This window comes from Semicossyphus pulcher, unplaced genomic scaffold (assembly GCF_022749685.1).
Source record: "Semicossyphus pulcher isolate SPU_LCO1_2020_fin unplaced genomic scaffold, fSemPul1.0.p SCAF_20, whole genome shotgun sequence".
Lineage (NCBI taxonomy): Eukaryota > Metazoa > Chordata > Actinopteri > Labriformes > Labridae > Semicossyphus > Semicossyphus pulcher.
The window spans coordinates 16,594,447-16,618,962 of record NW_027211694.1 but is presented as its reverse complement, the minus strand read 5'-3'; the positions used below and the strand labels follow the sequence as shown (position 1 = coordinate 16,618,962).

The following is a 24,516-nucleotide window of genomic DNA, read 5'->3' as shown; positions in this document are numbered from 1 at the left end:
ACTCCCAGCTTTATGTCACCATCTTTCCTCTGATTTCCCCTGCTCTTCTTTCCATCTGTCCTTTTGATCCTCTTGCTATCTGTTTTTCTCCCGACGCTTTTTTCCCCATTCCTCTATCGTTTTCTGTCAAGTCTTTCCCTATGTTTTCATACATTTACTTCCTTTTCCTGTATTTCCTGTCAAATACTTTAATTATTTTCCCCCTTTCTATACATTTCATTAACCAGATTCACATGGCGGCCATTTCCTCTGATGTCACTCTCAGGTTGGGAAGCTCAAATGCTGTTGTAATGTCATACAGCTGCGTTCCATGTTGCAAGTTGTGCAACTGTAGGGAATCATTATTATATAACTGCTACCCAATAGATCAGCAACTAAAAGACAATGTTAGCATTTACCACTTCCTACCCTTTGACAGTGTTAGACGACGATTGAAAATATGTAACTCCTAGCAACCATTACCTCTAGCTACTGCGAGGTTAGCACGTTAGCTTGCTAACTTAGCTTGCCAATGACTTGTAAGCTTCCCACTAAGCTACTATATGATAGGAAAGGCATACTTTTCTAACCAAGGTGTTTTACCTTAAATATGTCACTATCTATTCTCCTTTAAGTCTCAGATCAATTGGGAAGGGGTTAAATTATTAATCTTTGTCAGATTGCCTATGTTCATACACCTCCTTGTGGTGAACTTGAACACCTCCACACTTGATGATATTGATGCTATTGATGATGATTGGATTGGATTGGAAAATCTTTATTGTCCCTGTTACGGCCACAACAAAGGAAATGTTGGGCTCACCATGTGACCAGTAACATATGAAGAAGGACACCATAACCGAGTTACAAAAAGATAAGGAATTTTTATTTACAAAGAAAACAATGCCATGACTATGGGAGTCTGGAGGTCTGGCCAGAAAGAACAAAAGGAGTGAGGAAGTCTGGGCCAACCATGCAATGCCCCCCCCCCCAACCTAGTAAAGGTTATAAAATAAACTAAACTAGAAATGAAGCCGCAAACTACCAGACCTCCAGCGTCAAAAGAAAAGGAAAAACCAAAGTAGTTCTAAACTAGCATGGTGTGCAGGCTTGCAGGATCAGAGAGAGACTGAGCCCCTGCTCCAGCCTCCCTTATATAGGGGGGGCAGGGCCAACAGCAAGGGGCAGAGCCAATAGCAATCAAGCCACCTGAGAGGAAGGAAAGCAGAAGGGGGAGCGCAAAACAGTCCCCAAGGGGCAATTTGGTTTGCAACAGTAGCACACACAAGCCATACACATCATAAAAGAAAAAAAGACAGGCATACATACATAATGTAATACAGACTCCCATGGATGTCATTATGATAGACACAAAGCCAACAGTCCCTGGTATATGTGCAATGGTAACAATGCCTACAGCTTGTTTCAGAACCCAAATGCTGATGGAACAAATGACCGAAGAAATCTGATGGATGAGGCCCTCCTCGTGTAAGTGAACGTCCCCCCTGTTGGCAGAAGTCTAAACTCTGCATGAAGAGGGTAGTGAGGGTCTTCCAGGATGGCCTTTGCCTTCTGAGTGACTCGTACTTGATAAACATGGCCAAGATCATGAATGTTAATGCCGTCTTGTCTTTAAATCGCATTTGTCCAGCTTTATTTCTTCTTTCACTAACTTTTGAACAACTCTATGTTGTTAAATGTCACCCTGTTTTCTGATTGAGAACTTAAATGATTTGCTGACCCAGGGCTTAATATTTGTACACAATATAATTGTCTTCCTGGGAATAATCATTTTTTCACAAGAGGTAATGTAACTTGTTCATCCAAGTCAGTACAATTGTCTTTAAAAACTTCCCAGGTTATACTGCGAAGACAGCCATTCAGTTCATGAATAGCGCCCTCTGTCCACACTGCAACCTCTCTTTGCTCAACTTTCCCTCTCTTGAGGATCGGCTGATGGACCGAGGCTAGAAAGACGCAGTTGTGATCAGAAGAGCCTAGCGGCGCCATTGCATAAGATTTATAGGCCGATGATATTGATTCTGACAAATGTTATCTCGAGACACTTTACATAATGAGCAGGTCTAGACCGCACTCTTTGTCACACAACATAAAACATTATCCTTTCAAGCTTCCATCTCTTAGATGTCAAAGAAAAATTGCTTAAGTGTGAATAAGGTCAATTCTATTCTATAGCCCTTTGTCTCTGCTTTCCTTTCCTATTTTGCAGTCCTCTCATCTCATCTTCTTTCCCTTTATTTCCTATTTATTTTTTATCCATCCTCTCTGCTTTCATTCATTTCCTCTGCTGACCTTTTCCTTTTCCTCTATTTCCTTTTGTCCCCTTTAATCCATATCTTTATTCTCCTTTTGTTCCCTTTCATTTCCCTCCCTTTGTTTTCTGTCATTTACTTTCTTTTCCTCTACAGTGCCATACTCTGAAGTTCTCTGCTTTACATCCTTTCCCCTCTATTTCTCTCTGATTCATTTGACTTTATATTCCTTTTGTTTCCTTTCATTACATTTCCTTTCCCTTTCTTTCCTTCCCATTCATTTCTCTTCCATTCCTTAACTCTTCTCTGCTTCACATTGCTTCCCTTTCATTTCCTCTCCTCACATGTCCTTTCCTTTCCTTGTTTCTCCTCTCTTCTGTACGGTAGAAAAATATTTGACAAGGTGAATTGACTGTGTAAGACAACCAGATCAGATTCAGATCACAAGTCACTACCCAGCACGCATGAAGGTCATTTCAGCACCTTTTCAAACGCAGATCTTTGCTCCCCTGCTGTCTAACAGGCCCTTTTTTCTTATCACTGTCATTGCCAGTCACTCACTGTTTTCTGAGTCATGTTTGGCATTAATCTTTTTCTACACAGATTGAGGCACAGATTTGGACCCACTGTGTGCATTCAAAACATGTGCCATCTGTTTAGGGATTGACTTTTGACTTTAGCTGAATAAGAGTGAGCAACCATGTCCCCCATTGGATAAATGACTGTTTGAAAGGCTTTTTAGTATTATCTTCCACCTGTCATTTTAGATATATTCAATTTTATTGACTTTTATTGAGCTTTATTTACATAGAATTTCAGTGCTATAATAAGTAAATCACTCTGTTGATATAAAGTGCTCTTACCAGACAGCAAGGGACGTGTCACTAAAGGAATAACACAAATCATTCAGTGTAGTGGACTAAAGCAGCAGTCAAAAATGTATTTAAAGCGATAATCTCGAAGATCTCAGTTTCATTCTTTTTGGCGGCACCTTATGGCGATAAACGGCAATCGCAGGAGTACACTTCTCAGATAACCAGATGTCTTCGGTTGGCTCCATTTGTAACGGTTGTAACTCTTGGTGTCCCTCGCTGACGGTCGCTTTCCTTTTTAGACTGTTTGCCTTCATCTGAGTGTCGAATTTGTTTCTTTTTCTTTGGATTTTCACTTATTTTTTCAGATGTGTCTGTAGTCATCGATCTTTTCTTTGTTTGTTCACTCATAGTAGATTACCATTTACTTGCAACACATACACCAGAAAAGCTCCGCCTACCATCTCTGGCAGACCAACCACTGCTGGGGGATGGAAAACGCATCACTAACTGGTCGCTGCTTGTGATTTTTTTCCACGAATGGTGCCACCGACACCCAGTCCATAATACTGCAAGGCTTTCATCAGTGGGCCATAGGCTCAATCCCCATTGTGTTACTTCATTGACGATAGTGACTTTTGACATTTATTTAAATGAAAATCCTGAGATTATATCTTTAAGCTTAAGCGTAATAATACATCACAATTCTGCAAATATTTTATGTATATTGTATTAGCCTTTATTTAAAGGTGACGTATTTTAGCTTTGTTTCATTTGAAAATATTTTAATATACATATTTTATTTTTATTAATATTTTATTTTTATTAATATGATATTTTAATTTCATTAGTTTTTGGAGCCTCCTTCTTGCTGAAAGAACAAGCCGTCTTGCCAGTCAAATGTTAGACTTTAGCCACGATTGGCTGACAGTACTTTGAGTGACCACGTAGCCCCTGCCCCAAGTGTGCGATCCCATGTGGGGGACCGGCCACACTGCACTGTCACTCCAAAGTTCTAGAATACATGGCTGCTCTAGGATCGGTTATTCGACCTTATAGAGTATGTATGATCCAGAATCACCAGGAGGTATCGGAATGGTAAGTTGAAATCTTAACAACGACTTGACTACAAGCTAGTGCAAGAAGGCAGCCTGAGGTGAATGACGGTGAATGACGATTGGTCGATTTCAGCGTAAAGCAAGGTTCTGTGGAGAAACCTGCAGCTGTTCTGAACGGCCCATTCCAGAGTCGACTTTTTTAAAAATGTCATTCTGCAAAAACACCGAATTATGCAGTTTTCACATTTTCACTGTGAACAATAAACACCCAAAAATGTGTGACCCATGCAAAATATGTGAATATCCATTCAATAGATATGGCCCCATTAAATAGACAAGCTCCAACAAGCAGTACAGATGTGGTTATGGTGTTTTTGGGTACCTGTTAGCAGATTGTGTCTGTTTTCTTTGACCTTTGACCTCACAATACTGTGCTGAGCTTTTCTGATGACACCTTGAAATGTGAAGATTATCTGTCCTTTTAATAGTGTCATAATGTCACCGTTGATATTTTTTGCAGTGTGTTTGTTTATGTGTAGGTTTGGACAGGTGGGGGAGGAGGGAAGTGTGGTGTTACTCTCTTCTCTTGAGATATCGAAATAGAAAATTAAAGAGCTCTTACTTCTCCTTGTAGTTGAAATTCTGAGAACGACCAGCCTCATTCTCTAATTTCAATGGTTTGCAGGTCTTTTGATGTCTGCAAGAACCAAACAGATTGATTCAAACCCATGTTTTCAGACGGTGAGAGGTCAGAGTTGTGGATCTGGATTCGCACAAATGAGGCAGTTCACACAACATGATCTACCTGCTCCTTTGTGGAGTAAAGTAATGTGGAGGATAAAGATGTTTTTGTCTTCCATGTCTGCTCATATAACGGTGAAATAAAATCCAGCAGACAGGCAACAGAGTCTTGCCAGCCAGTGAGTTTGCTCAGCTGCTGGGATGATAAATACTAGAGTTGTAGAGGGCATGCAAATCTGGTCAATGTGTGTGTTAGCTGTAGACAGGAAGGTGATTTATCATAATGGAATAATGGTGGGTTTCAAAATGCAGCAGGGCTGAAATTACTTTTTGCACGGAGAGGCATAATTTGATATTTTGAGTTACACTGTATTTCCCCTTCTTAGGAAGAGTTGAAAAGTACTGATTATACTCTGGATGGCATCGCAGAGTTTGTCTGGTTAACCCTCCCACTCATGCCTGGCACAAGCTGTACTTTTGTTAAGATATGGTGCAATAAATAATGAGTAATACTTTGCTGCCTCCCCAAACCAGTCTCAGCAATCTTAAAACCAACTAAGAGAAGCTTGTGTGGGTCACTGTGTTGCAGAATGAGCAGCGAAGAGAAGCAACAGTGACAAATAAAGAATAAAAGAGCTTCTTTCTCCGAGCTCACGACTCTTCTGTTCCCCTGTAGGTTTTAAGCAGCTTATTAATAATTGAGCGAGGACAGTTGTGCGATGGCAGATCTATCATGATTCCCCCTCTGCGCCTGTCACAAGCCCTGCATGGATAGATGGCTATTGAACCAATCTGCTTCACACTCTCCAACACAGGCCGGCTGCATTTTATCACAATATAAAAATGTGATAATGAAATTTCTGCCGGTGCTAACACTGGCTCTGTCGGTAGAAGAAAATCCCCACATGCCACATAAGACAGGATGTGTGAAAAAAAGGGGATACAATATTTGAATGTGTAATTTGTGTTTATTAAGTCCAACGGCAGGTTTCACTATGTTGCTTGTGTAAGAGCTATTTAAAACGGCATCTCATGGTGTAAAGCAAAATAGTTCAACTCTTCTATTTTATAATAATATGTGAAATGGAAAGTGTGTGTATGTGTGTGTGTTTGTGTGTGTGTGTCTGTTTCCCTTTGGCCACAACACTCCCCTGTTTTTCTCTAACACACACACACACTTACACAAACATCTCTCTCTGCTCATGTCTCTCAGGACTAACTACCCACAAGTTTTGTGTCAAACTGGCAACAGCAGCTTATTCTTGCATAATATTTGCTTAAACATGCAAAGACTTCTGAATAGGTGGTCTTGACCTGCTAAGATGTCATCTAGAAGCAGGAAATAACATCTGTTCACAAAATGAAAAATAGTTATCCTTTAACTTTTTGCAGTGTTGCTTTACAATTGATATACTGTACACTGTGTCTGCAGGGAAAGCTGTCTAACCACTGAATAATAGAAATATCAGTTGGAAAATCAGGTTTAATAATGAATGCGCCTCTGTGTCGTGTCCTCCTCTCAACTTCAGGTAGCGCCCTGTCTCTGCTGCTATGATCTGATGCTCGGTTACATAACCTGGCACTGAAATCAAAGTGGAAAAACTTATAATTGGTCCCATTTCTTTCTCTACCTGTTCCTGCACCTTCAGCCTTGTAAAGCTGCCATTCTACAGGAATGGACAAAAACAGCAGGACAGAATGAAAGGCAAACTGGAGAGACTTCCAACTACTATCGGGCCACTGGGCCTTCTTTGTTTGTTTTCTGCAACACTGGTGTCTGTCTCTTTCAACTTTAAGTAATACAAAGACACACATTAAAGGGCCCAATGGGGCGAAAAACTACTAGAAATATATCAGTAAGTTCCCCAAGAGCATTGAAACTGTACATTACTTTGACAAAAGTGGTTGCCTCGTCATTTGGGCTTTCTTTGGTCATGTGTCAATTGTAAAAAGAAGGAGGGCATCAGGGAATGTTGGTAATTGTGGAACTATTGCAGTTATTGTTGCACTTATACAGATTTAAAAAAAAAACGAAAAATATGTTTCAATAATGATGCAATAAGCGGTTTAGTCTTGGTGTTTGCAAGCTGTTTGCTCTGTCAACCTATTTGTATTTGCTCCTCAGCTGTGCTTGAGGCAAAGCTTTGGGTTGCATTGCATCTGTTAGGCAATCTAAGCACCAAGTTGTAACGAGAAAGGTGAATGCATGAAATATAAAATGATAATACTTTTTTTTACTCTAACGTCTTACGTCTTTGTTTTTCAGGACTGACGTATACGGATATGGTACTTCCATAAGATACAGCCTGAAAGCTTTCTAAAACAGAGCAGGACAGTAGAGGAGGGCGGCTGTGGCTCAGTGGCAGAGTCGGTCATGCTTCAATCAAAAGGTTGAAGGTTCGATCCCAGCTCCCTCAGTCCACATGTCGAAGTGTCCTTGGGCAAGACACTGAACCCCAAATTGCTCCCGGTGGCATAGCCACCGATGTGTGAATGATTTTCTGATTGACAGTTGGGCACTTTACGTAACAGCCTCTGCCATCAGTGTGTGAATGAGTAAATCAACATGTAGTGTAAAAGGAGCTTTGAGTGGTTGCAAGAATAGAAAAGCACTATATAAGTACAGTACATTTAGAACATTCCTAATTGTGAGAGATACAGGTGGAGGTTAAAAAAATGTTTTACCAATTGGTGCCTGGTCACAGAGAACTATTGCTGTACAGCTATGACATTATGGTGAATAGAGAAGACCTGGCTGAGGTTTCAAAGCATATCAGGCGATATAAAGCATATATTATACTATATATCAAATCATAATATATATTTATACGTATAAGCTTCAGTGTCATTATTGTGTGTATCCCTGTCAGTCACTCTTGTTTGTGTGCTGCTGTTCCTGGGAGCGTCTGACCCCTCAGTGCCCTTAGATAAACACAGCTGCTCCCCTGCATCTGCAGACAGGACTCTCGGCTGACAAGATTTGTTCGGCTCCACTTAAAATGCTGTTTCTTCCTGACGCTACAGGTTCAGAGTGATTGTCAATTATCCAGGAAAAAAAATACCCATCAAGATCTTTGAGATCCAAAAAGCATGCTAAATTACTTTCAGATTTTTAATCTCTAGGATATGTTTCCACAAATGCTTCTGTAATGTAAGCGCTGTCAGATGTGTAATGTTAATACCAACCATTGATAACATCTGTTATCAATTATTGTAATGACAAAAGACCACAAAAGCTTTACAAATATTATGTGTCTTACCTCAAGCTGATGGAAGAATTACCTCTGGTTTGATGGCTTTGTTCATTTTTCCTCGAATTTCTGCACTGTTTTTTGTAAGTGACCAGATCAGATTATTGTGTCCAGATATCACCACACTATCTGCATGTGTTGCTTTGGTAACAATGCCGGCATCCGTAACTACATACACGCGTGACGCAGGTTTCAAACGTGGAAGCATAACAAATAGTGATCCATCATCTTGGGATCCAAACAATAGGGCTGTCAAGTCATTGTTCAGGTATCCTCCATCAAACATTATTTTCTGTTTTGTCCTCCATAGAGCTCTGCTAGTAGCAGCATGGATTCAGCTCTGACTGCACTTCACTCTGGATTTGCTATCGTCCTTGTGTGTCACATTGCAAGTGATGCAAAAATTAGACTTTATAGGCCAGAGCATCCGAACTGAGACATATCTGTAAATTGTAGATTGGAATCACATTTTTATACCCTCAAATGTGGCTTTCTTAGGTTTATCCTGATACAATATGAATATGCCAAACAAACAACTCACAAAGTTTTAGAATAAAGACCCCCTTGAGACCAGACAAACATTTTATTAGAAATTTAACACTGGGTAGCACATTTCCATTTCTGAAAGGCCCCAAACAATGTACAAATCCCATTAACATTATACACTTGTCCATTAAATCCAACTTTTATACTACAGAAGAGAGCTGAACTGTAAACAAAGGTGGTTGTCATGAACCAAACAGAACATTTTATTTTTAAATGCCTTTTTTATCTTTTTTTAGACTTCAAAAATGCAAAATGAATTGTGTAAGGACATACAAATATAATGCATCCAGGCCTTATCCAGTATCAAATTAGAGTGAGTAGTAGTGGGGTGGTTAAGCAAGAGATAATGTATAGTGAGCAGGTTGTTATCGTGGACAGGAACCCAGACTGGCAGGAATCAGTGAGGTTTTCTGTCTTGTCACTGTCACAGTCTGTTGACATATTCTCTTCTAGTCACCGTCTTTAAACCATATCCCACACTGTGTTTTTTTTTTTTAATTCATGTGCCGTCTTTAATTTCGTATTTCTCTCTGTCAAAGCCCACAGTTTTTGCATCGTTTAATCATATTACTTTCTCCCCTTTGTTTTGTTTCAATTTTTTTCCCTCTGGGAGTAAGCCGACGTCAAATTGATCAGACTTCTTTCGGCGGATTAGTATGATTACAGGTGGTCCTTTAGATGGTGTAATTAGAGCTGAATGCCTAGCAATGTTCTGTTCTTCATAGCAACTGTCTGTTATTGAGATATAGCAGACCTCTGAATGCCATGATTAACCAATAAGAATCAAGTATTTAACACAGTCGTGTAATAATGAGTGATATATCACTCATAGTTTGTACAAAACAATTAAGCGTAATTATGACACCAATTATGCTTATAACTTTTGACCTGAGGGTGATGACATGACTTCAGGAAGTCACTGGTTCTTTGTAATCTAGTGAGCTGAGCTGCACAGTGGTTACATAAACACATGTTGTAGTGATAGATCTTATTTCTACTCCCCATTATCCCTGACCTTCTGTACTGTTCTTAACTGTGAGGAGTGTGAGGTGATCCTCTTCTGATGAGGAAGTGAAGGAGAGGTAGGAAAAGAGAGGAGAGGCAATATATTGAAGGAATAATTAGAGGGGCGATGGGGGTTGCGGCTGCAGATGCCTGTTCAGGCTTCAGACCTTGATTGCAGCCAGCCTGGTTATGCAAGTGCAGCCCGCTTCCAGACACTTACTTCCTGAGGACACAGTGATTGGATGAATAGAAAAGGCTTGTCTTGTATAGACTGACTTCTATCTTTATAATTCCTCCAGTGCTTCCATCAGCCACCTTCTTTGTTTCCTTGATTGGCCATTATTCAGCACCAGCTTGCCCCCCCTTAATATTATTTGCCCCGTATTGACCCATGGAGAGAAATACATTTCACTGATTAACAAAGGATTTACAAATCAATATGAGAATCAGTATTGTAATGGATGCAGCCAGTGTTCTTGAACAGCAACCTATACTCTCTGTCCCTCTTTCTCTCTCTGCTGAATGCTTCATTAAGCTGACTGTGGCACGTGTTTGAAGCATGGGAAAAGAGACACATCTGACAGGAGTAACGGTGCTAAATGGGCCCTCTAATTGGCAGCAGGAGGAGTTTGGGTGTTTCCTGAAAGTAGGTATTCAAGAAATGGAGTTAATTGGAGATTCCTTCAGTGAATATCAAAGAGGAGAAGAAGCAGAATAAAAAGGGAGGGGAACCTAGCACTCATTAAAAACACATCCCAGGCTTCCCCTGCTCTGTACACACCCACATACACGCACACACACACACACACACTGGCTTATGGTCTGTGAGGCAGTATATAGGCAGTATATGAGTATGAGCATACATCAGTCTATGCTGGAATGAATGCTGATAAGATATTAAATCAAAGAGGCTTTCACATCTCAGAGAAGAGCAGGTAGTGATGGCAGAAGAATGATCAATGAGGGTAGATGGACATAAGAAAAGAGAGCCGTGCCTTTGTAGTGAGCTTTGTGTGTGTGTGTGTGTGTGTGTGTGTGTGTGTGTGTGTGTGTGTGTGTGTACTGCTATATACACCTTGTTTAAGGCTGTTGTACAGTCACATTCGACAGTCATCTCTCATATATTATGGTTTTGACTAGTATGTGTCCATCTAGCCATGATCTACACCTGGATGTATAATGTATGTGTATTTACTAGGGATGGGCATTTCAAGTCATGTCAATATTCGAGTAATCTAATTACCTTATGAACGAGTAATCGAGTACTCGCAAATTATATATCTTTTTTTTACCGTTAAAATAACATGTCAGACGCGGACCTCCCGGCCCCAGAAATAATCGGCTATATGCCTGTAAGAGAACAGCTAACATCTAACACTTTTACATTAATGTAAATAAATAGCCAACAATGGAAAGCAACTCCTAACACCCACGTACCCATGTTAACAGTCTTTCAGAGCCATCTGTGTAAAAGTCACCAAGGCAGATTAGTGGGGCTAAGTCGTCAGTCTGTGTGAACGGGATAGGTGAAATGGCATCTGTGTGAACTGGCAGGATGAAACAGCGCTGTGTGTGTGTGTGTATGTGAGGCTTCACTTTGTTTATTTACATGTTAAACTGGGACAGCAATATGACGGTGCTTTTTGGTTTCATGTAAAAAAAGTAAAAAGGCAGGGTAACACTGTTGTGAAATTTCTGTGTAAAAAGGGCTTTAGTTGAACCCACACACTCTGCTTTAACTGCTTAATAGGGTATATCTTCAGCAGAATTTGTTGTAGCATCTTTAAACTTTACCTACTGTTTTAATCTTTGGAACATTTCTTTCTTTGCATCTTCGATGTTCCTGTCAACATTGGGATTGACAGTGTCGGTTGGATTATTCTTGAAGAGCAACATTTCTGCTGGGGTAAATGGAGCTGTGAAGTTGAAATATGGTTACTCTGTAGGCCATTTTTTAACTTGTAGTCTTAATTTAGCCAGAATTAATTGTACTGCCAGTTCTGTTCTGCTCAACAGTCAAGAAATAAATAGCTTTGTAATTATTATTTTAGATGTCCATCAGTGGTCGACTGTTTGTTACATATGAGCCACAGTCAAAGACTATCCAGAGTAAACGGACAGTTCGATATGTTACATATTTAAGACACATTCCTGGTGATATTGGTATTCCAGTACAGATTGAACAAAATACTGAAATAAATGAAGCAGAAGTGGTTGGAAAGGCTCAATGTGGAATACTGAAGTGCAATTACTGCTGTGAGACTTAATCACCGTGCTTGTGACTTGCTGGTAGCTCGCTGACTTGTTTTTCATCGCCATCCTTCTTTTTCAATATCTCATCTGATTAAATTACAGCTGGGTGGTGCTCAGCTGAGGAAATGAAGTCGTGTGTTTTGTGAGCTTGTGTGTGTATTTGTGCATATATGTGAGACTGTGCCTCTGATTACAAATACATGTTAGTGTGACTTTACATTTAAAATTGTATTTTTTAAGAAAAAACGTCTGTATGTTTGTGCTTTATTGTTAACACCAAAGAGAGCAAGATGGGAAAATATATTGTGTTTGTGAGTGATTGAAAGTGTTTTAATGCTTGTGTGTGTCTGGCAAAGTAAATGTAGCTCTAAAGGTGGGCTTCAGATCTCCAGTCTCTTGATAGTTGACTTCAGCTCATGAATCCTAGTTTCTCTGTTGGATAATCAGATAACAGTCCTCTACTCTGGTCTCTAGGGAACAACCAATCGCACTACACCAGGTTAGTGCCATGGAAATAGCAGCCCATAAACTCATCACTTCTTCTTCACTGGCTGAGGTTCACTTTAAGCCTTGACTTTGAAAGATGAAACTGAAGTGCTCGCAGAAAACATACAATAGCTAATTGAGTTTATTACAAAAACTTACTTTCAAAAGCAACCTTCTTTTAAATTTATTTTTAATTTCCAGAGATTTGTTGGCCAAGCAGGGATTTGTTTTACCTAAACTGAATATACAAAACACAATTAAAAAGAGATCAAAATATCCTCACTTACGCATATGGAAAGTGTCTTTTATTAGATATGCCCTTCCTGGTAAATGATACCTTTCTAACTCTTGTCTCAAGGTTATACTACAGGATTGAAAAAAATACAATTCAAAGTCTCGACCCCATTTTTGATAACCCTGATGACATCACTAACAATTAAACTGAACATTACATATTCAATCATGCAATTCCCCTTTAAAGCCCATGTATCGACATTATGGTGCTGTTGGCTGAGTTGGCTCAGTGAATATGTTATAATTATTCTGTTTATATTGATGAACTTTGGCAATGCTACTTCACCTGTAACAAGGTTCTTATAACAATACCCTTTCCTGTCATTTGGAGAACCACAGCACAGGTCAAAACAAACGCAAGGAGCACAATGATACTATTTACAATCAACGGAATATTATGAAGCCAAAATATGAGAAAAAGAACATATTCATCCATCAAAAACCTAAATCAACCAAATGTAGGTATGAAGAACAGGGCTCATATAAGTGTATTAAGTTTTGATGGGTCAAAATTGAATTTATCGTGTATCTATCGAGTCTTATAAGGCTGTGTTTACCATACTCTCTTCTACTGTGATATCCAAGACAAACTTTTTGGTGACATTTTGAGCAGGTAAGTCGGTTAGTGGCTAGATTTTCAGTTTTTGTCCATTAGTTTCTGTTAGGATAAATAAAAACCCTTTTCCTCCATTAACCTGACTCTGTGTCTGATTGCTGCACTACCATTTTACCCTGTCCTCTGCCCAATCCTGTTACGGTTGATTAAGGTAATATTGTAGTATAAATTATACACATTTGAGAACCCTGGAATTCATTTGAATCTCCATGTGACCCAACACTGCATTGCTAAAAATGAAAACAACCTTGCCCTCCTGGACAAAATGAAACCTAACTTATTTTTCGTTGCTTGGAACCACAAAGATACTTTACTTGATAGTTTTTACTTTCATACTATTATTGCAATATACTGCTTGAGGGGTATGAACATTGCCTCTCATGATTTTAAAAACAAGAATTCAGGTAAAAGTTAAAAAGCTTTTCTCAGAATTTCCGAATCAAAAGGAATCAAAGATGATCAGGTCCCTCTAAGTCTGGCAGGTGGTCATCAAAAAGAAGGCTTTAGTGTGTTTGTGTGTCAGCGGGGGCTTCCTTTACAAAGTCTGGTCTTCTTTTTTCAAACAGCTAGATGAGATGTTCACTGGTCCAGAGTCCTCCCACACACAGCTGCTCCCAAATAATCAGGCTGCCTGTGTGTCATTTCATGTGCAGGCTCATGTATCTTGTTTATGACATGTTTCTGTATGCTTGTGTTTGCACGTTAACTTGTGTATTCTGGCATAAAACGTGTTACCTTTTTGTTTCTTTGTGTGTGTGTGTGTGTGTGTGTGTGTTCAGATTTCATGTGTCTGATCTCTTGTCACAGAGTGTGTCTCCACTCTTTATCTGACCTCTCGTGCCTGTCCAGCCGCTCTCTCATCCTATTAAGACTTTTATTCCCAAAGGACCTGCTTGACTGTGTGTGTGTGTTGTAGTTCACAGTTTGGCTCTATTACTAAGCCAGGTGGGATTCTGTGAAACCTGAAGTCAACATCAATTATTTGTTTTATCCCAAACCAAGAAATACACAATGTTAATCAGAATAAGGTCAAAATAAAAACAGGGGCATACCGAAATCTACCTCAGAGTCTTGTGTAAAGAAATGTAGGCGAGGCAAATGGCTGTTGTCACTGACAGTATGACCCATTATGCCACACACAGACACAGAGCTGCTTATCAGCTTAACTGAAAACAGGAGAAAACAACTTACCTTGGCTCTGTACAAAGGCAACTAAATTGGCCTACCAGCCCCTCTACCAGGTCCATCATCAGCCTCAAGTGGGAGCTGAACATCGGCTCCTTCATCAAAAACGGACAGCAGAGGATGTATTTCCTGCAGCAGCTGAAGAAGTTCAACCTGCTAAAGACAATGATGGTGCACTTCTACACCATCAGTGTTGAGTCCATCCGCACCTGCTCCATCACCGTCTGGTACGCTGCTGCTAATGCCAAGGACAAGGGCAGGCTGCAGCATATCATCCGCTCTGCAGAGAGGGTGATTGGCTGCAGTCTGCCATCTCTGGAGGACCTGTACACCTCCAGGACCCTGAGGCATGCAGGTAAGATTGTGGCCGACCCCTCTCACCCCGGTCACAGTCTCTTTAAGACCCTCCCCTCTGGCAAGAGGCTGCGCTCCATTGGGACCAAAACCTCCCGACACAAAGAACAGTTTCTTCCCCTCTGCAGCCAGCCTCATCAACAAGGCCCTGACCACCCCCCAGCCCCCCATGTGACATGGACTCTCATCCAGCCCCTCAGTCACTCAACATTCCACGAATGTTTAAGACTACAATTCAGACTATGTGTTACATTAACGCATACTGGACTCTTATATTGTCTGTACACTGCATTATTTTTATTTTTAACTTTATACTGTAAGCATTTGCACTCACTTACATCCTGCACATCTGTACAGTTTTTAATCACACCTGTTGTACATATTTTGTATCATGCATATTGTTTTTTATATATTTATTCTTATTGGCTTTTTTTTTTTCTTATTCTATTTAAGTCTTTTACTTATTTTTATTCTAGTTCTGTGTTAATTGTTCTGCACCAAAATCACCAAAACAAATTCCTTGTATGTGTAAACCTACTAAAGCCCATTAATTCACATTTTCACTCATCATATCCTATTTGTTTAAAGTAATAATCTCCATTTAAATTTTCATTTAAATAAATGTCTGTTAAGTCACTATCTATCGCTGAATGAGGTAATACAATAGTGACTGAGCAAAGATAAAGAAACAAATTCGACGCTCGGATGAAGACAAACTAGAAAGGAAAAGGGACCGTCAGTGAGGAAAATCAAGGGTTACAACCGTTATAGCCAACTGTGAACATCACACAGCTGGCTCCAGTGCCTTGTTAGGATTTAAAAATGGACTGCATGTAGAATACTTTTTTAGTGACGTCATGCTCAGTTTGAAAATAATTTATGCTGTTCTGCTCCTCTGCTCGTGTCTGTAGATGGCCCAGTGATCTGGCGGATGCTGACCTACCCCCCAACTCGACGAGCCCTCGCGGTGGGCTGTGGTCTTCAGATGTTCCAGCAGCTTTCAGGAATCAACACAGTCATGTGAGTCTAACAATTCCCCATTTTTTTTTACCTCAGTCATCCAGTTTGGTTCCAAATTTACCCTCCAGATTGGGCCTTGTAAACAGACCTTTGTATAGAGTTGTGAAATGGCCAGACAAAATTAGGGTATAATGGACCATGGACATTTACTTGTCCTGAAGTATGCAGCTGTTTGAGATTTAAAGATTCCTGATTTAATGCCAAGTCCATTGGGTAGAGGTAAGCACATTTGAACTCCTCGTTGTACCCCTAACTGCATTGCTATATAGACGTGTCTAGGAAAACAAAAATTGAAGGTTTATCTAGTTTAGGTTTAGGAAAATCTGAAAGTTTGTGGACTACTTAGTGAGCAGAGAGCACCTACTGCCTTTTGAAGTAAAACTTTTGATGTTCAGTCTCTATGTCAGATTAGCTGAATAACTGGTCACGTGGTATATACATGTTGACCAATTAACTTTTGTATGTTCTGAGAGAAAGACATGATCAAAAGTCAAAAGTGAGTGAGAGTTGGAGAGAGAGTTATTGATTGAGGTCACATTCACACCAAATATGTCGTAAGGGTTCTTGCATTTACTTTTTAAGTTTCAGTAGTACTTGTGGGGGAAATCTCAATTGCAACAGAGAAACTACAAGAAGACAGGCGAGGTTAACATCATTTTCCCACTGTAGCATATCAGAAAATATAGCTGCAGTGTCATTTTGGAAAACAGGAAATTGTTTCTAAAATTGCTAACCTGGAAGGACAGTTTAGTAAAACCTTGATGAGCTGGTGCAACCTTTTGCATAAAATACTCTGGAACTTTAAAGTTCCAAATGGAAATGCAACAGAGTAGCATAAGTGGAAAAATCTTACAGCAAAAATTAAGTTCAGGAATGGTTTCTTGATCATGCCATGTTCAGACAGGACAAAGCATTATCTGTAACAATGCTGTAAAAACAGATGGAAAAAAGAAACAAATTTGATGCTTAGATGAAGGCAGGCTAAAAAGGAAAGCAAACTGTGGACGTCACATATGCAACACTGTCTGGATGTCTGGAAAGTGTGCTCCTGCAATTACCGTTTATCGGCATAGGTGCCGCCAAAGAGAATGAAACTGAGATCTTAGATATTACAACTTTAATGCGACCAGCAAACGTAAATATCTCATGTCTGAATCTCTATAATAACTAGTCTAAATGGTCGTCAGTTAACAGACAATGGTTTTCAAGATTTAATTCAATTCAACTTTCCCACACAAAACATTTCTTCCACTTTTTAATAAGTTGCTATATGAAAGGATTGCTTTCAGGATAAGTTACCAGAGTTGTAAAATCTTCCCTCATCATAAACTGCTTTGCAGTATTTCGCACTCAATAAGCCTTGAACTCATGGATTTGTTACTTCAATCCGCTTTCATGGATTATATTTTTTAATCGTTTCACACGCAACACACTCCAAACAGGCCCCTTTCACTTTTTAATGCAGGGCTTTTATCAAAATTATTCAGTTGTAACATCTTCAAAGAAATATAAATGTATTTAACAAACTGATAACTAACTCGTCCCTTAAACGTTACGTCACAAACATTTTACCTGTGCAACTTCAGGCTTCTTACTTTTGGAAGTTATGTTAATCACAGATCAAACTGTTGAGTCTGTCCTGTTACCATATATACTGCTTCTACTACTACTACTACTATACTAGACATATTACCATTGAAAAGGAAAGTATAAGTGTTTTTTTATCTCCTCTGCCCTCAGGGTTAATCAGAACAATGGTGATACATGACACTGAATCTCTGCCTCATCAGCTTTTCCTTTCAAAACAAGAGAGATTCAGACAGATGTCTTTGGTTTAGCAGCACAGTATTAAATCACAAAACATTTCTTTCATCTTCCATGACACATCACACACACCAAGGACCGATCCTCCACATTGCATTACTGCTCACTTGCCTGTGAAGGGACGGTCCACCTTTCCTCCTTTATTCTTTTTATCTTCCCATCGGAGGAGATTGTGTCATCTGTTTTTGTCTCACTTCCCCTTTGAGACGAACTATATTACAAGCTCTGTAAACAATCTGTGGATATGTGCTGTTGCTTAGCAACCGTTGGAGGTGAGAGCAATAGGATAAGTGTGTGTTAGTATGGCTGTGTTTGTGTCTGCACGCATGTGTGATTTAATTTGCTAAATGTGATACTATGGACTTTGAGCTCTGGGCACGTGCACCTTTGTGACGTGTGTGCTGACGTGAATATTTGTGCGTATGTCTTTGGTGAAGTATGTGATAAAGGTATGGACATTTGCATACGTTTGCTTGAATCTTAAATGAACAGAATGATGAGGAGAGATACTGAGAATTAAAAGATTTTTCGAGGGTTTAACAGATGTTACACACTGGAACTGTCATGAATATCTTATAATTTCTGTCTCTCTCACTGAGTGTCTGTCTATTGACTGTCTGCCTCCCGTACAGTAATTCATCTCCATCTCCCGTAGCTTACAGCCTAAACAGCAAAGGAGACAAATTAAATCTGTTGCGTCTCTGTCTCTATCAATCTTTCTGTCTCTGGTTTTGGTGTTTCTGCCAGTATTTCTGAAAAGGTCTTCATGCACGTTTATCTGTGCCAGCAGTGACCCATTTACACCCAGCATTGAGAAGTCTTTGATCAAGATGCTGCCTAGCTTGTGTTATGTTTACACCTGGCATTAAAATGTGTCTGCTGTCTTGGAATTGAAATCTGATTGCCCTTTCACTTGCAAAATACTCACTTGTATTGTGATAATTACATCCTTAAAAATTGACATCGAAGGCCTCATCCTGTTGGCAATCAATTTCTGACAATAACACCTCAGTTGGAGTTGTATAGTGTTTATTTTCATGGCACCATTTCCTGATTTAAATATAGTTTTATATTGTTGTGCATACTTTTTTTTAGTCACACAACTGTGGTGAGTGATGTAACACTCACAAGTTGTAACCATGGCAATCCTCTATCTTTTCCATTTATCAGGAAAGATGTGAATATGGCGTGAGGTAGGATCCAGTCAGTTAGAATAAGTAAAACACCTGTGAAGATGAACATGTATGTGAGCTGAAACAAGAACTATGGGAGTGACTTTGTACAGAAAGATACAAAATTCCACCTAAGGTGTATCTTCTCCTACAGTGTTTCTCAATGATGATAGTCTTTCTTCAGGATGGTGGAATAAACAAGTTAATTCTACATACAACTGCAAATTAATTTGTTCATTATAGTTTTATATGTCTGTCTGCATGTTGAGTTTTAAAAAAACCCATTTCCAACATACCTTTTAGACAAAATATCATGGTTTCATGGTTTTAAAGTGGATTACCAGAATCTGGATCAGAATGCAGAGAGCAGAGACAGGGCAGAGACGTTTCTTCTATATAAGCTTATAATCAATACAGACTCAAAGCAGCAGACAGACTGGACATGCGCTCAAAAGCAACATACTGTTGAAGTACACAGCAAGAACACCAGAACATGGAGGTGCTGACCTACAGCTCTGCAGGACAGGGATGTTTTGTACTACATGCCAAAACCACAGCAGGTTTATAATAGCTATTGAAGTAAGCTGCATAGTGAAACATTTATTGTTCAGAGATTCTCAGTATTGACCCAATGCCCACTTAATGCTTACAGACCATAGAATTGCTGCACTAAATTATAGCATATTAGAATAAGTCCTCTGAGAGGTTTCAATGTCGGACTGAGACAGAAGAAAAGTCTACAACACTGCAAATCATATGATCATGTTCATGAGTTATGCCCATTCTTTTGGGCAGAGTCTTTGGGCGTTTTTCCAGGACTTGCCTTTTTTTACAGTGCCTTTCCTTATCGGACACAGAGTCATCCGATTTTTTTTCCACATCCCCTCCGTCAAAAAACAATTGCAAAGCCTCAGCTGTATCATACCTCTTTTTTGCCATTTCTTTTTTTCTTTTTATATAAAAAACTAAACTTCCAAAACTTCTCTCTTCTCTCCCGTCTCTCTCCGTTGTCTTGCTTTGCTCTGGTAGTCCTCCATTTTCACCTCTGTATCAATGAAAAAACCATAGACTGTATAAATGATGGAAATAGTCTCAATGACGTCACCCACTGGTTTCTGAAGAAGCGTTTTGAAGCCCAAATTGCACCAGCGCTGGCGGTCACGATATTGGAAATGCCAGAGATCCAGAGACGGGCAAAGAGGCGGAGCACGAACGAGCTGAGGACTATGGGCGGGCCGCATGAATCAGCCAGCTACGGCTATAGGCTATATGCTCCTCAGTTATTAGCCATAGACTGTATAAATAAAGAATTATCTACTTTCCCAGGAGGAGATTCTGTTTGTGACGGTGACTGACTGCAGGTGTTTAGTTATCACAGTGAAGTAAAGTCGCCCGGCGAGTTGACACCTAATGGGAAACGTAAAATAACCAATCTTCTCATCACTATGGTCCCTTATAATCTCTCTGGGGAAAAGCCAACCACTCCCCTTTATACTGGCCAGCAATTAAATACATTTTTGATAAGCACTGAACAGGCTAACAAGCCAGCAGAAGCTAGCGCAGTATACCTGCTTCTTAGTGCAAAAAATATATCAACACAATTATACTCACATTTAACTCACTGAAAAGCTGGAGCTCAGACTTCTTGCATGGTCAGAAAGTTTCATAAATCCCACAGAGAAGTGAGCCGGCCCCTATAATTTAAGGCTTAATATTTTTAAAACGTGTGAATTGAACAATAAAATTAGCTATTTATAACAAGGAAGTTCTATAAACATGTTTATTTCTGCTGTAAAAATTGGCATTTTCCCATCTGCCGTAATGTTATTTCTTGTTTTCTGGAGCCAGCTTCAAGTGGCCACTCAAGGAACTGCAGTTTTTTGCACTTCTGCATTGACTTCATTTTTCAACACCGGAGGTTGCTGCTTGAATAAAGCACAGGCTGATGGCACCTACTGGAGCCAATCAAAGTGTCTGATTCAGAAACCTGACTCTCTACATCAAATACAAAGATGGCTGATGAGCACTGATCTATAATCATTGCAAGAGCATGAGAAACGTGCCTGCCAAAGAGGCACCAGCTGAAATCTTGCCTAGGGCACCGAGTTTGTCAGGGCCTGTTATGGGATTTGTCTAAATAATTTATTTTTAACAATAGAACACTATATGGTGTTTTTACCTTGTAATTACATAACATATTACTATATATATAATACCAGTACTATATAATAAAATAGGGCATATCATGTAGAGGGTTTAACATCATATGGTATCTATGGGTCATGAATTTCGAATATTCAAATAGCCATTACTAAGTAAAAAATCTAAAAGTTCAAGCGACTATTATCTCATCTTAAAAATGTATTTTTTCCATTGTTTTTACCGGCGCCTGGTTGTAATGCGGTACTATCGGTACTCGGTAGTGAAAAAGTCTCTCTCTTTCTCCTTGTATCAGTGTGTTTGCGCACTTCGGGCGATCTTCAAATAATAGTTGAATAGTTCCCAGTGAATATTGAATCGTATTTTTGCTTGAAATGACATTCCTAGTACCAATATTAGACACAGTCATTAGTGTCACAGGTGATGCATGGCTAAGTGAAACAAACAACTTATAAATTCCACATTTTAGTCATAAAATTATTCAATGATAAAATAAATTTGTGTTCAATATCGATAGCATTGATGTTCTTTTTATGTGTTTCTTTCAGCATGGGGTATTCTTCCATCCATGTGTGTGTTGTATGTTTTAGTCATCCTGGACATCTTTCTGTTTTCTTTCCAACATTAATGTCACTCATCCTTTGTGCTTCTTGCCTCTGTATACTTTGCCAGCCGGTCTATTTACCACCTGCTTTTTTTGTTACCGTGTGAAGCTGCCAATCCAGCCCTATTAGCCGGTGAGATATAAAGGAGGTCTCGGCAGCCGGTAAATCAGCCGGGGCTTAGAGACCAGCTCCACTCTCCCTGTCCCCAGCTGCTTTTGCTGATTAAACCGCCATGCTGGCATGGTCAGAGGAGGAAAAGGCCAGCGAGAGAAGCTGGCAGACTTGCGAAAAAAAGGGAATAATTCAAAGCAAACTAGAGAAGCACACATTGTCTGTCACTCTACTTTAACAGTCCGCTTTCTCAATTTGGGTTTTCTCCAGGAGTGGATTGATGGAATTCACAGGTTTTTTTTCTGCATGTCAAATATGCTCCCACAGAAGGGGACATTTGAGCTCATGTTAGCACTTTGAAGGCCTTGATGTAGAAGTTCCACAAGAAGTGAACCTTTCTGGTTGACGAGGAGCAAGGAAATAAATACAAAGCATCAGCTCAAGTTGTGAGTGCACAATGAACTTGAAAACTACAAAACCATTTGATATAGTCAGCTAAGCAGCTAGCTTTGCCACTGAACTGCCCTTTCAGATCTGACTCTAACAAATGTATTTTCCTTGGTTTGCTGCTACAGATTTTGAAATGTCCTTGTAATGCTATTTACCATTTTAATAACAATAACATAGAGATAAGAATCTCTACTCCCATAAGAAAAATGTACTTGTCCCTTCATGTTATTCATTTACTTTTAATGGCTGATTGGGAGAGTAAAGATAGAAGTATACAAACATACAGGATATAAGGGGAAAGTGGAGAGATGTATAAACTGATTTGAGTTTATGTACTGTGTATTTGATGATTTATACAGCATCCTGTATATGGTCCGATTACTTTGTTCTGCATTCCCCAAGAACAACAGATAATGTTACATATGTTGTGTAAAAAACAAATACACCGTCAAGTCCTACTATTGTTCAGCTTCCAAAGGACACAAGGACAACTCAAATTTCCAACTCAATCACTTATTTTTTCTTTTGGCTTTCTCAGTTGATTGGTGTGTTTAGTAAATTAGGTTGTAAACCTTTAAAGACAGAGAAACAAAGTTAACATTTTTAATGATTTTTAAATTAATTAAACATTCAATTAAACATACATGAATTAACCACTTTTTCAGTCAATTTTTAACATTTTTAACTTTGTATTATCCTTTTGTATCTTATACTTTTAATTTTTCAATCTCAAGATGATAAGCAATCTTTGTGCAAACTCATTCAACAGAAAGTCCATTTCTTCTCAGGTGCTCCAAATCAGTGCCAATGACTGATTAGGTGACAAGCAGCCGGTTTGCTGCTGCTGGTGCACTCTGGGAAGTGTAGTCCTTCTAGACCCATTCCCGAGATTCAGCTCAACATACACTTACAGTGAAAGTTGCTCACCCAATGCACAGTCTGACACATGAGACTTACAAATCTCATCATCAGTTTACTGTAAACATGATGTCATGGTTAAGGCTGCTGACTTTGGTACAAAGTCTTAGTTTCTGATTCGTTTTAATATGTTTGTGTGTGTGAGTGTTGCAGTAATATTGTGTCAACACAATTGTTATTTTATCATAATATTTAACCCAAAACTTGGAGTCCAATAATTTAGATTGTATTTTTTAGAATTTGGCCCGGCGCAAAAGTTCAGTGGACTCTTTTGATCCAGGTCACATGTTTTTAATTGGGTGCTCAGGTGCAGAGAGAGGGGGGTCAGAGGCGGCTGGTTGAGTGTCAGAAAGAAAAAAATGAGACGAAGAGGTTGTGAAACAGAGCAGGGGGTGGTGCGAATTCAGTGGCAGCTTATCACACAGTATGGTGAGCTCCTCTCTGTCTTTCCTTCGTTTATATTCAGCTGACAGCTCATGAGAAATTTTAATTTCATCAGCTGAACTTGATGGACTTACTCTTTTCCCACATAATTAACAAAAAAATCACTCAAAGATGCTGGTTAGATGATCACTGCTTGTTCAGCTGCATACTTATTTGCAAATTGCACTTGGGGCAGGGCACCATCACATGCTTGCATGCAAATGAGATTCCTCAGTGGTGGCAGTGTGCTGTCTAATCACATGTATTTATGCAGACAAGAACGACATCCAAACTCTTCTGGCTTTGCAGTGATATCCCCATTTAACACACAACCCGACGCTTAGTAAACACATACAACCCCCTTTGCATATAAGCATGTCTAGATTTTACCATTTTTTTTGTCCTCCACTCAATATTGTTATTTTCAAGCAACTCTTGCATCCAATCCAACACACCTGATTTATTACAGTGATTCCATTGTTAATATGCAATATTCAACGTAATTATCAATGTGAGCTCTACAGCCCATTTTACATATGGGTGTGTAAAAACTATAACAGTATATATATAATACTGTTTTAAAGCAGTCAATTTCTGCCCAAAAATAGTTTTACAATATGATTATGCATATTAACCATTGAAAAGACATTAAACAAATTAAACTGAGTTTACATGTTCAGAGGAAATACAACAATTTAATTATAAACGGCAGCATTAAAACAATGGTGCAGTTTGCATGACAGACGTTGGTTATTGTCTTTTGACCAGATAGAACAGTATTTTTTGTAGTGCTTTGCTCATTTTTACTGGTGGCTGGCCAGTTTGATTCACTTTTTGACCACCAGTATAGTGTAGTTTAGACACCTGGTTCTCAACCGGTGGGTCACAGAAGTGTAGTGTAGTTTATTAACACTCCATGTATCCACTGATCCCAGCTACGGTTACATTTACATTCTTGAAACTTGATGAGCCCTACAGTA

General features: G+C 39.3%; 1 protein-coding gene across 2 annotated transcripts in view; it reads left to right on the top strand.

Annotated features, from left to right (window-relative positions):
- Window positions 1-24,516, top strand: part of LOC138599358 (proton myo-inositol cotransporter) — an 82,774-nt gene that overhangs the window by 36,411 nt on the left and 21,847 nt on the right. For both annotated transcript variants that reach the window (XM_069670992.1, XM_069670991.1), the window contains one exon: window positions 15,765-15,873. In XM_069670992.1, coding sequence (XP_069527093.1) covers window positions 15,765-15,873 — 109 coding nt within the window. The remainder of the gene's footprint in view (window positions 1-15,764; window positions 15,874-24,516) is intronic.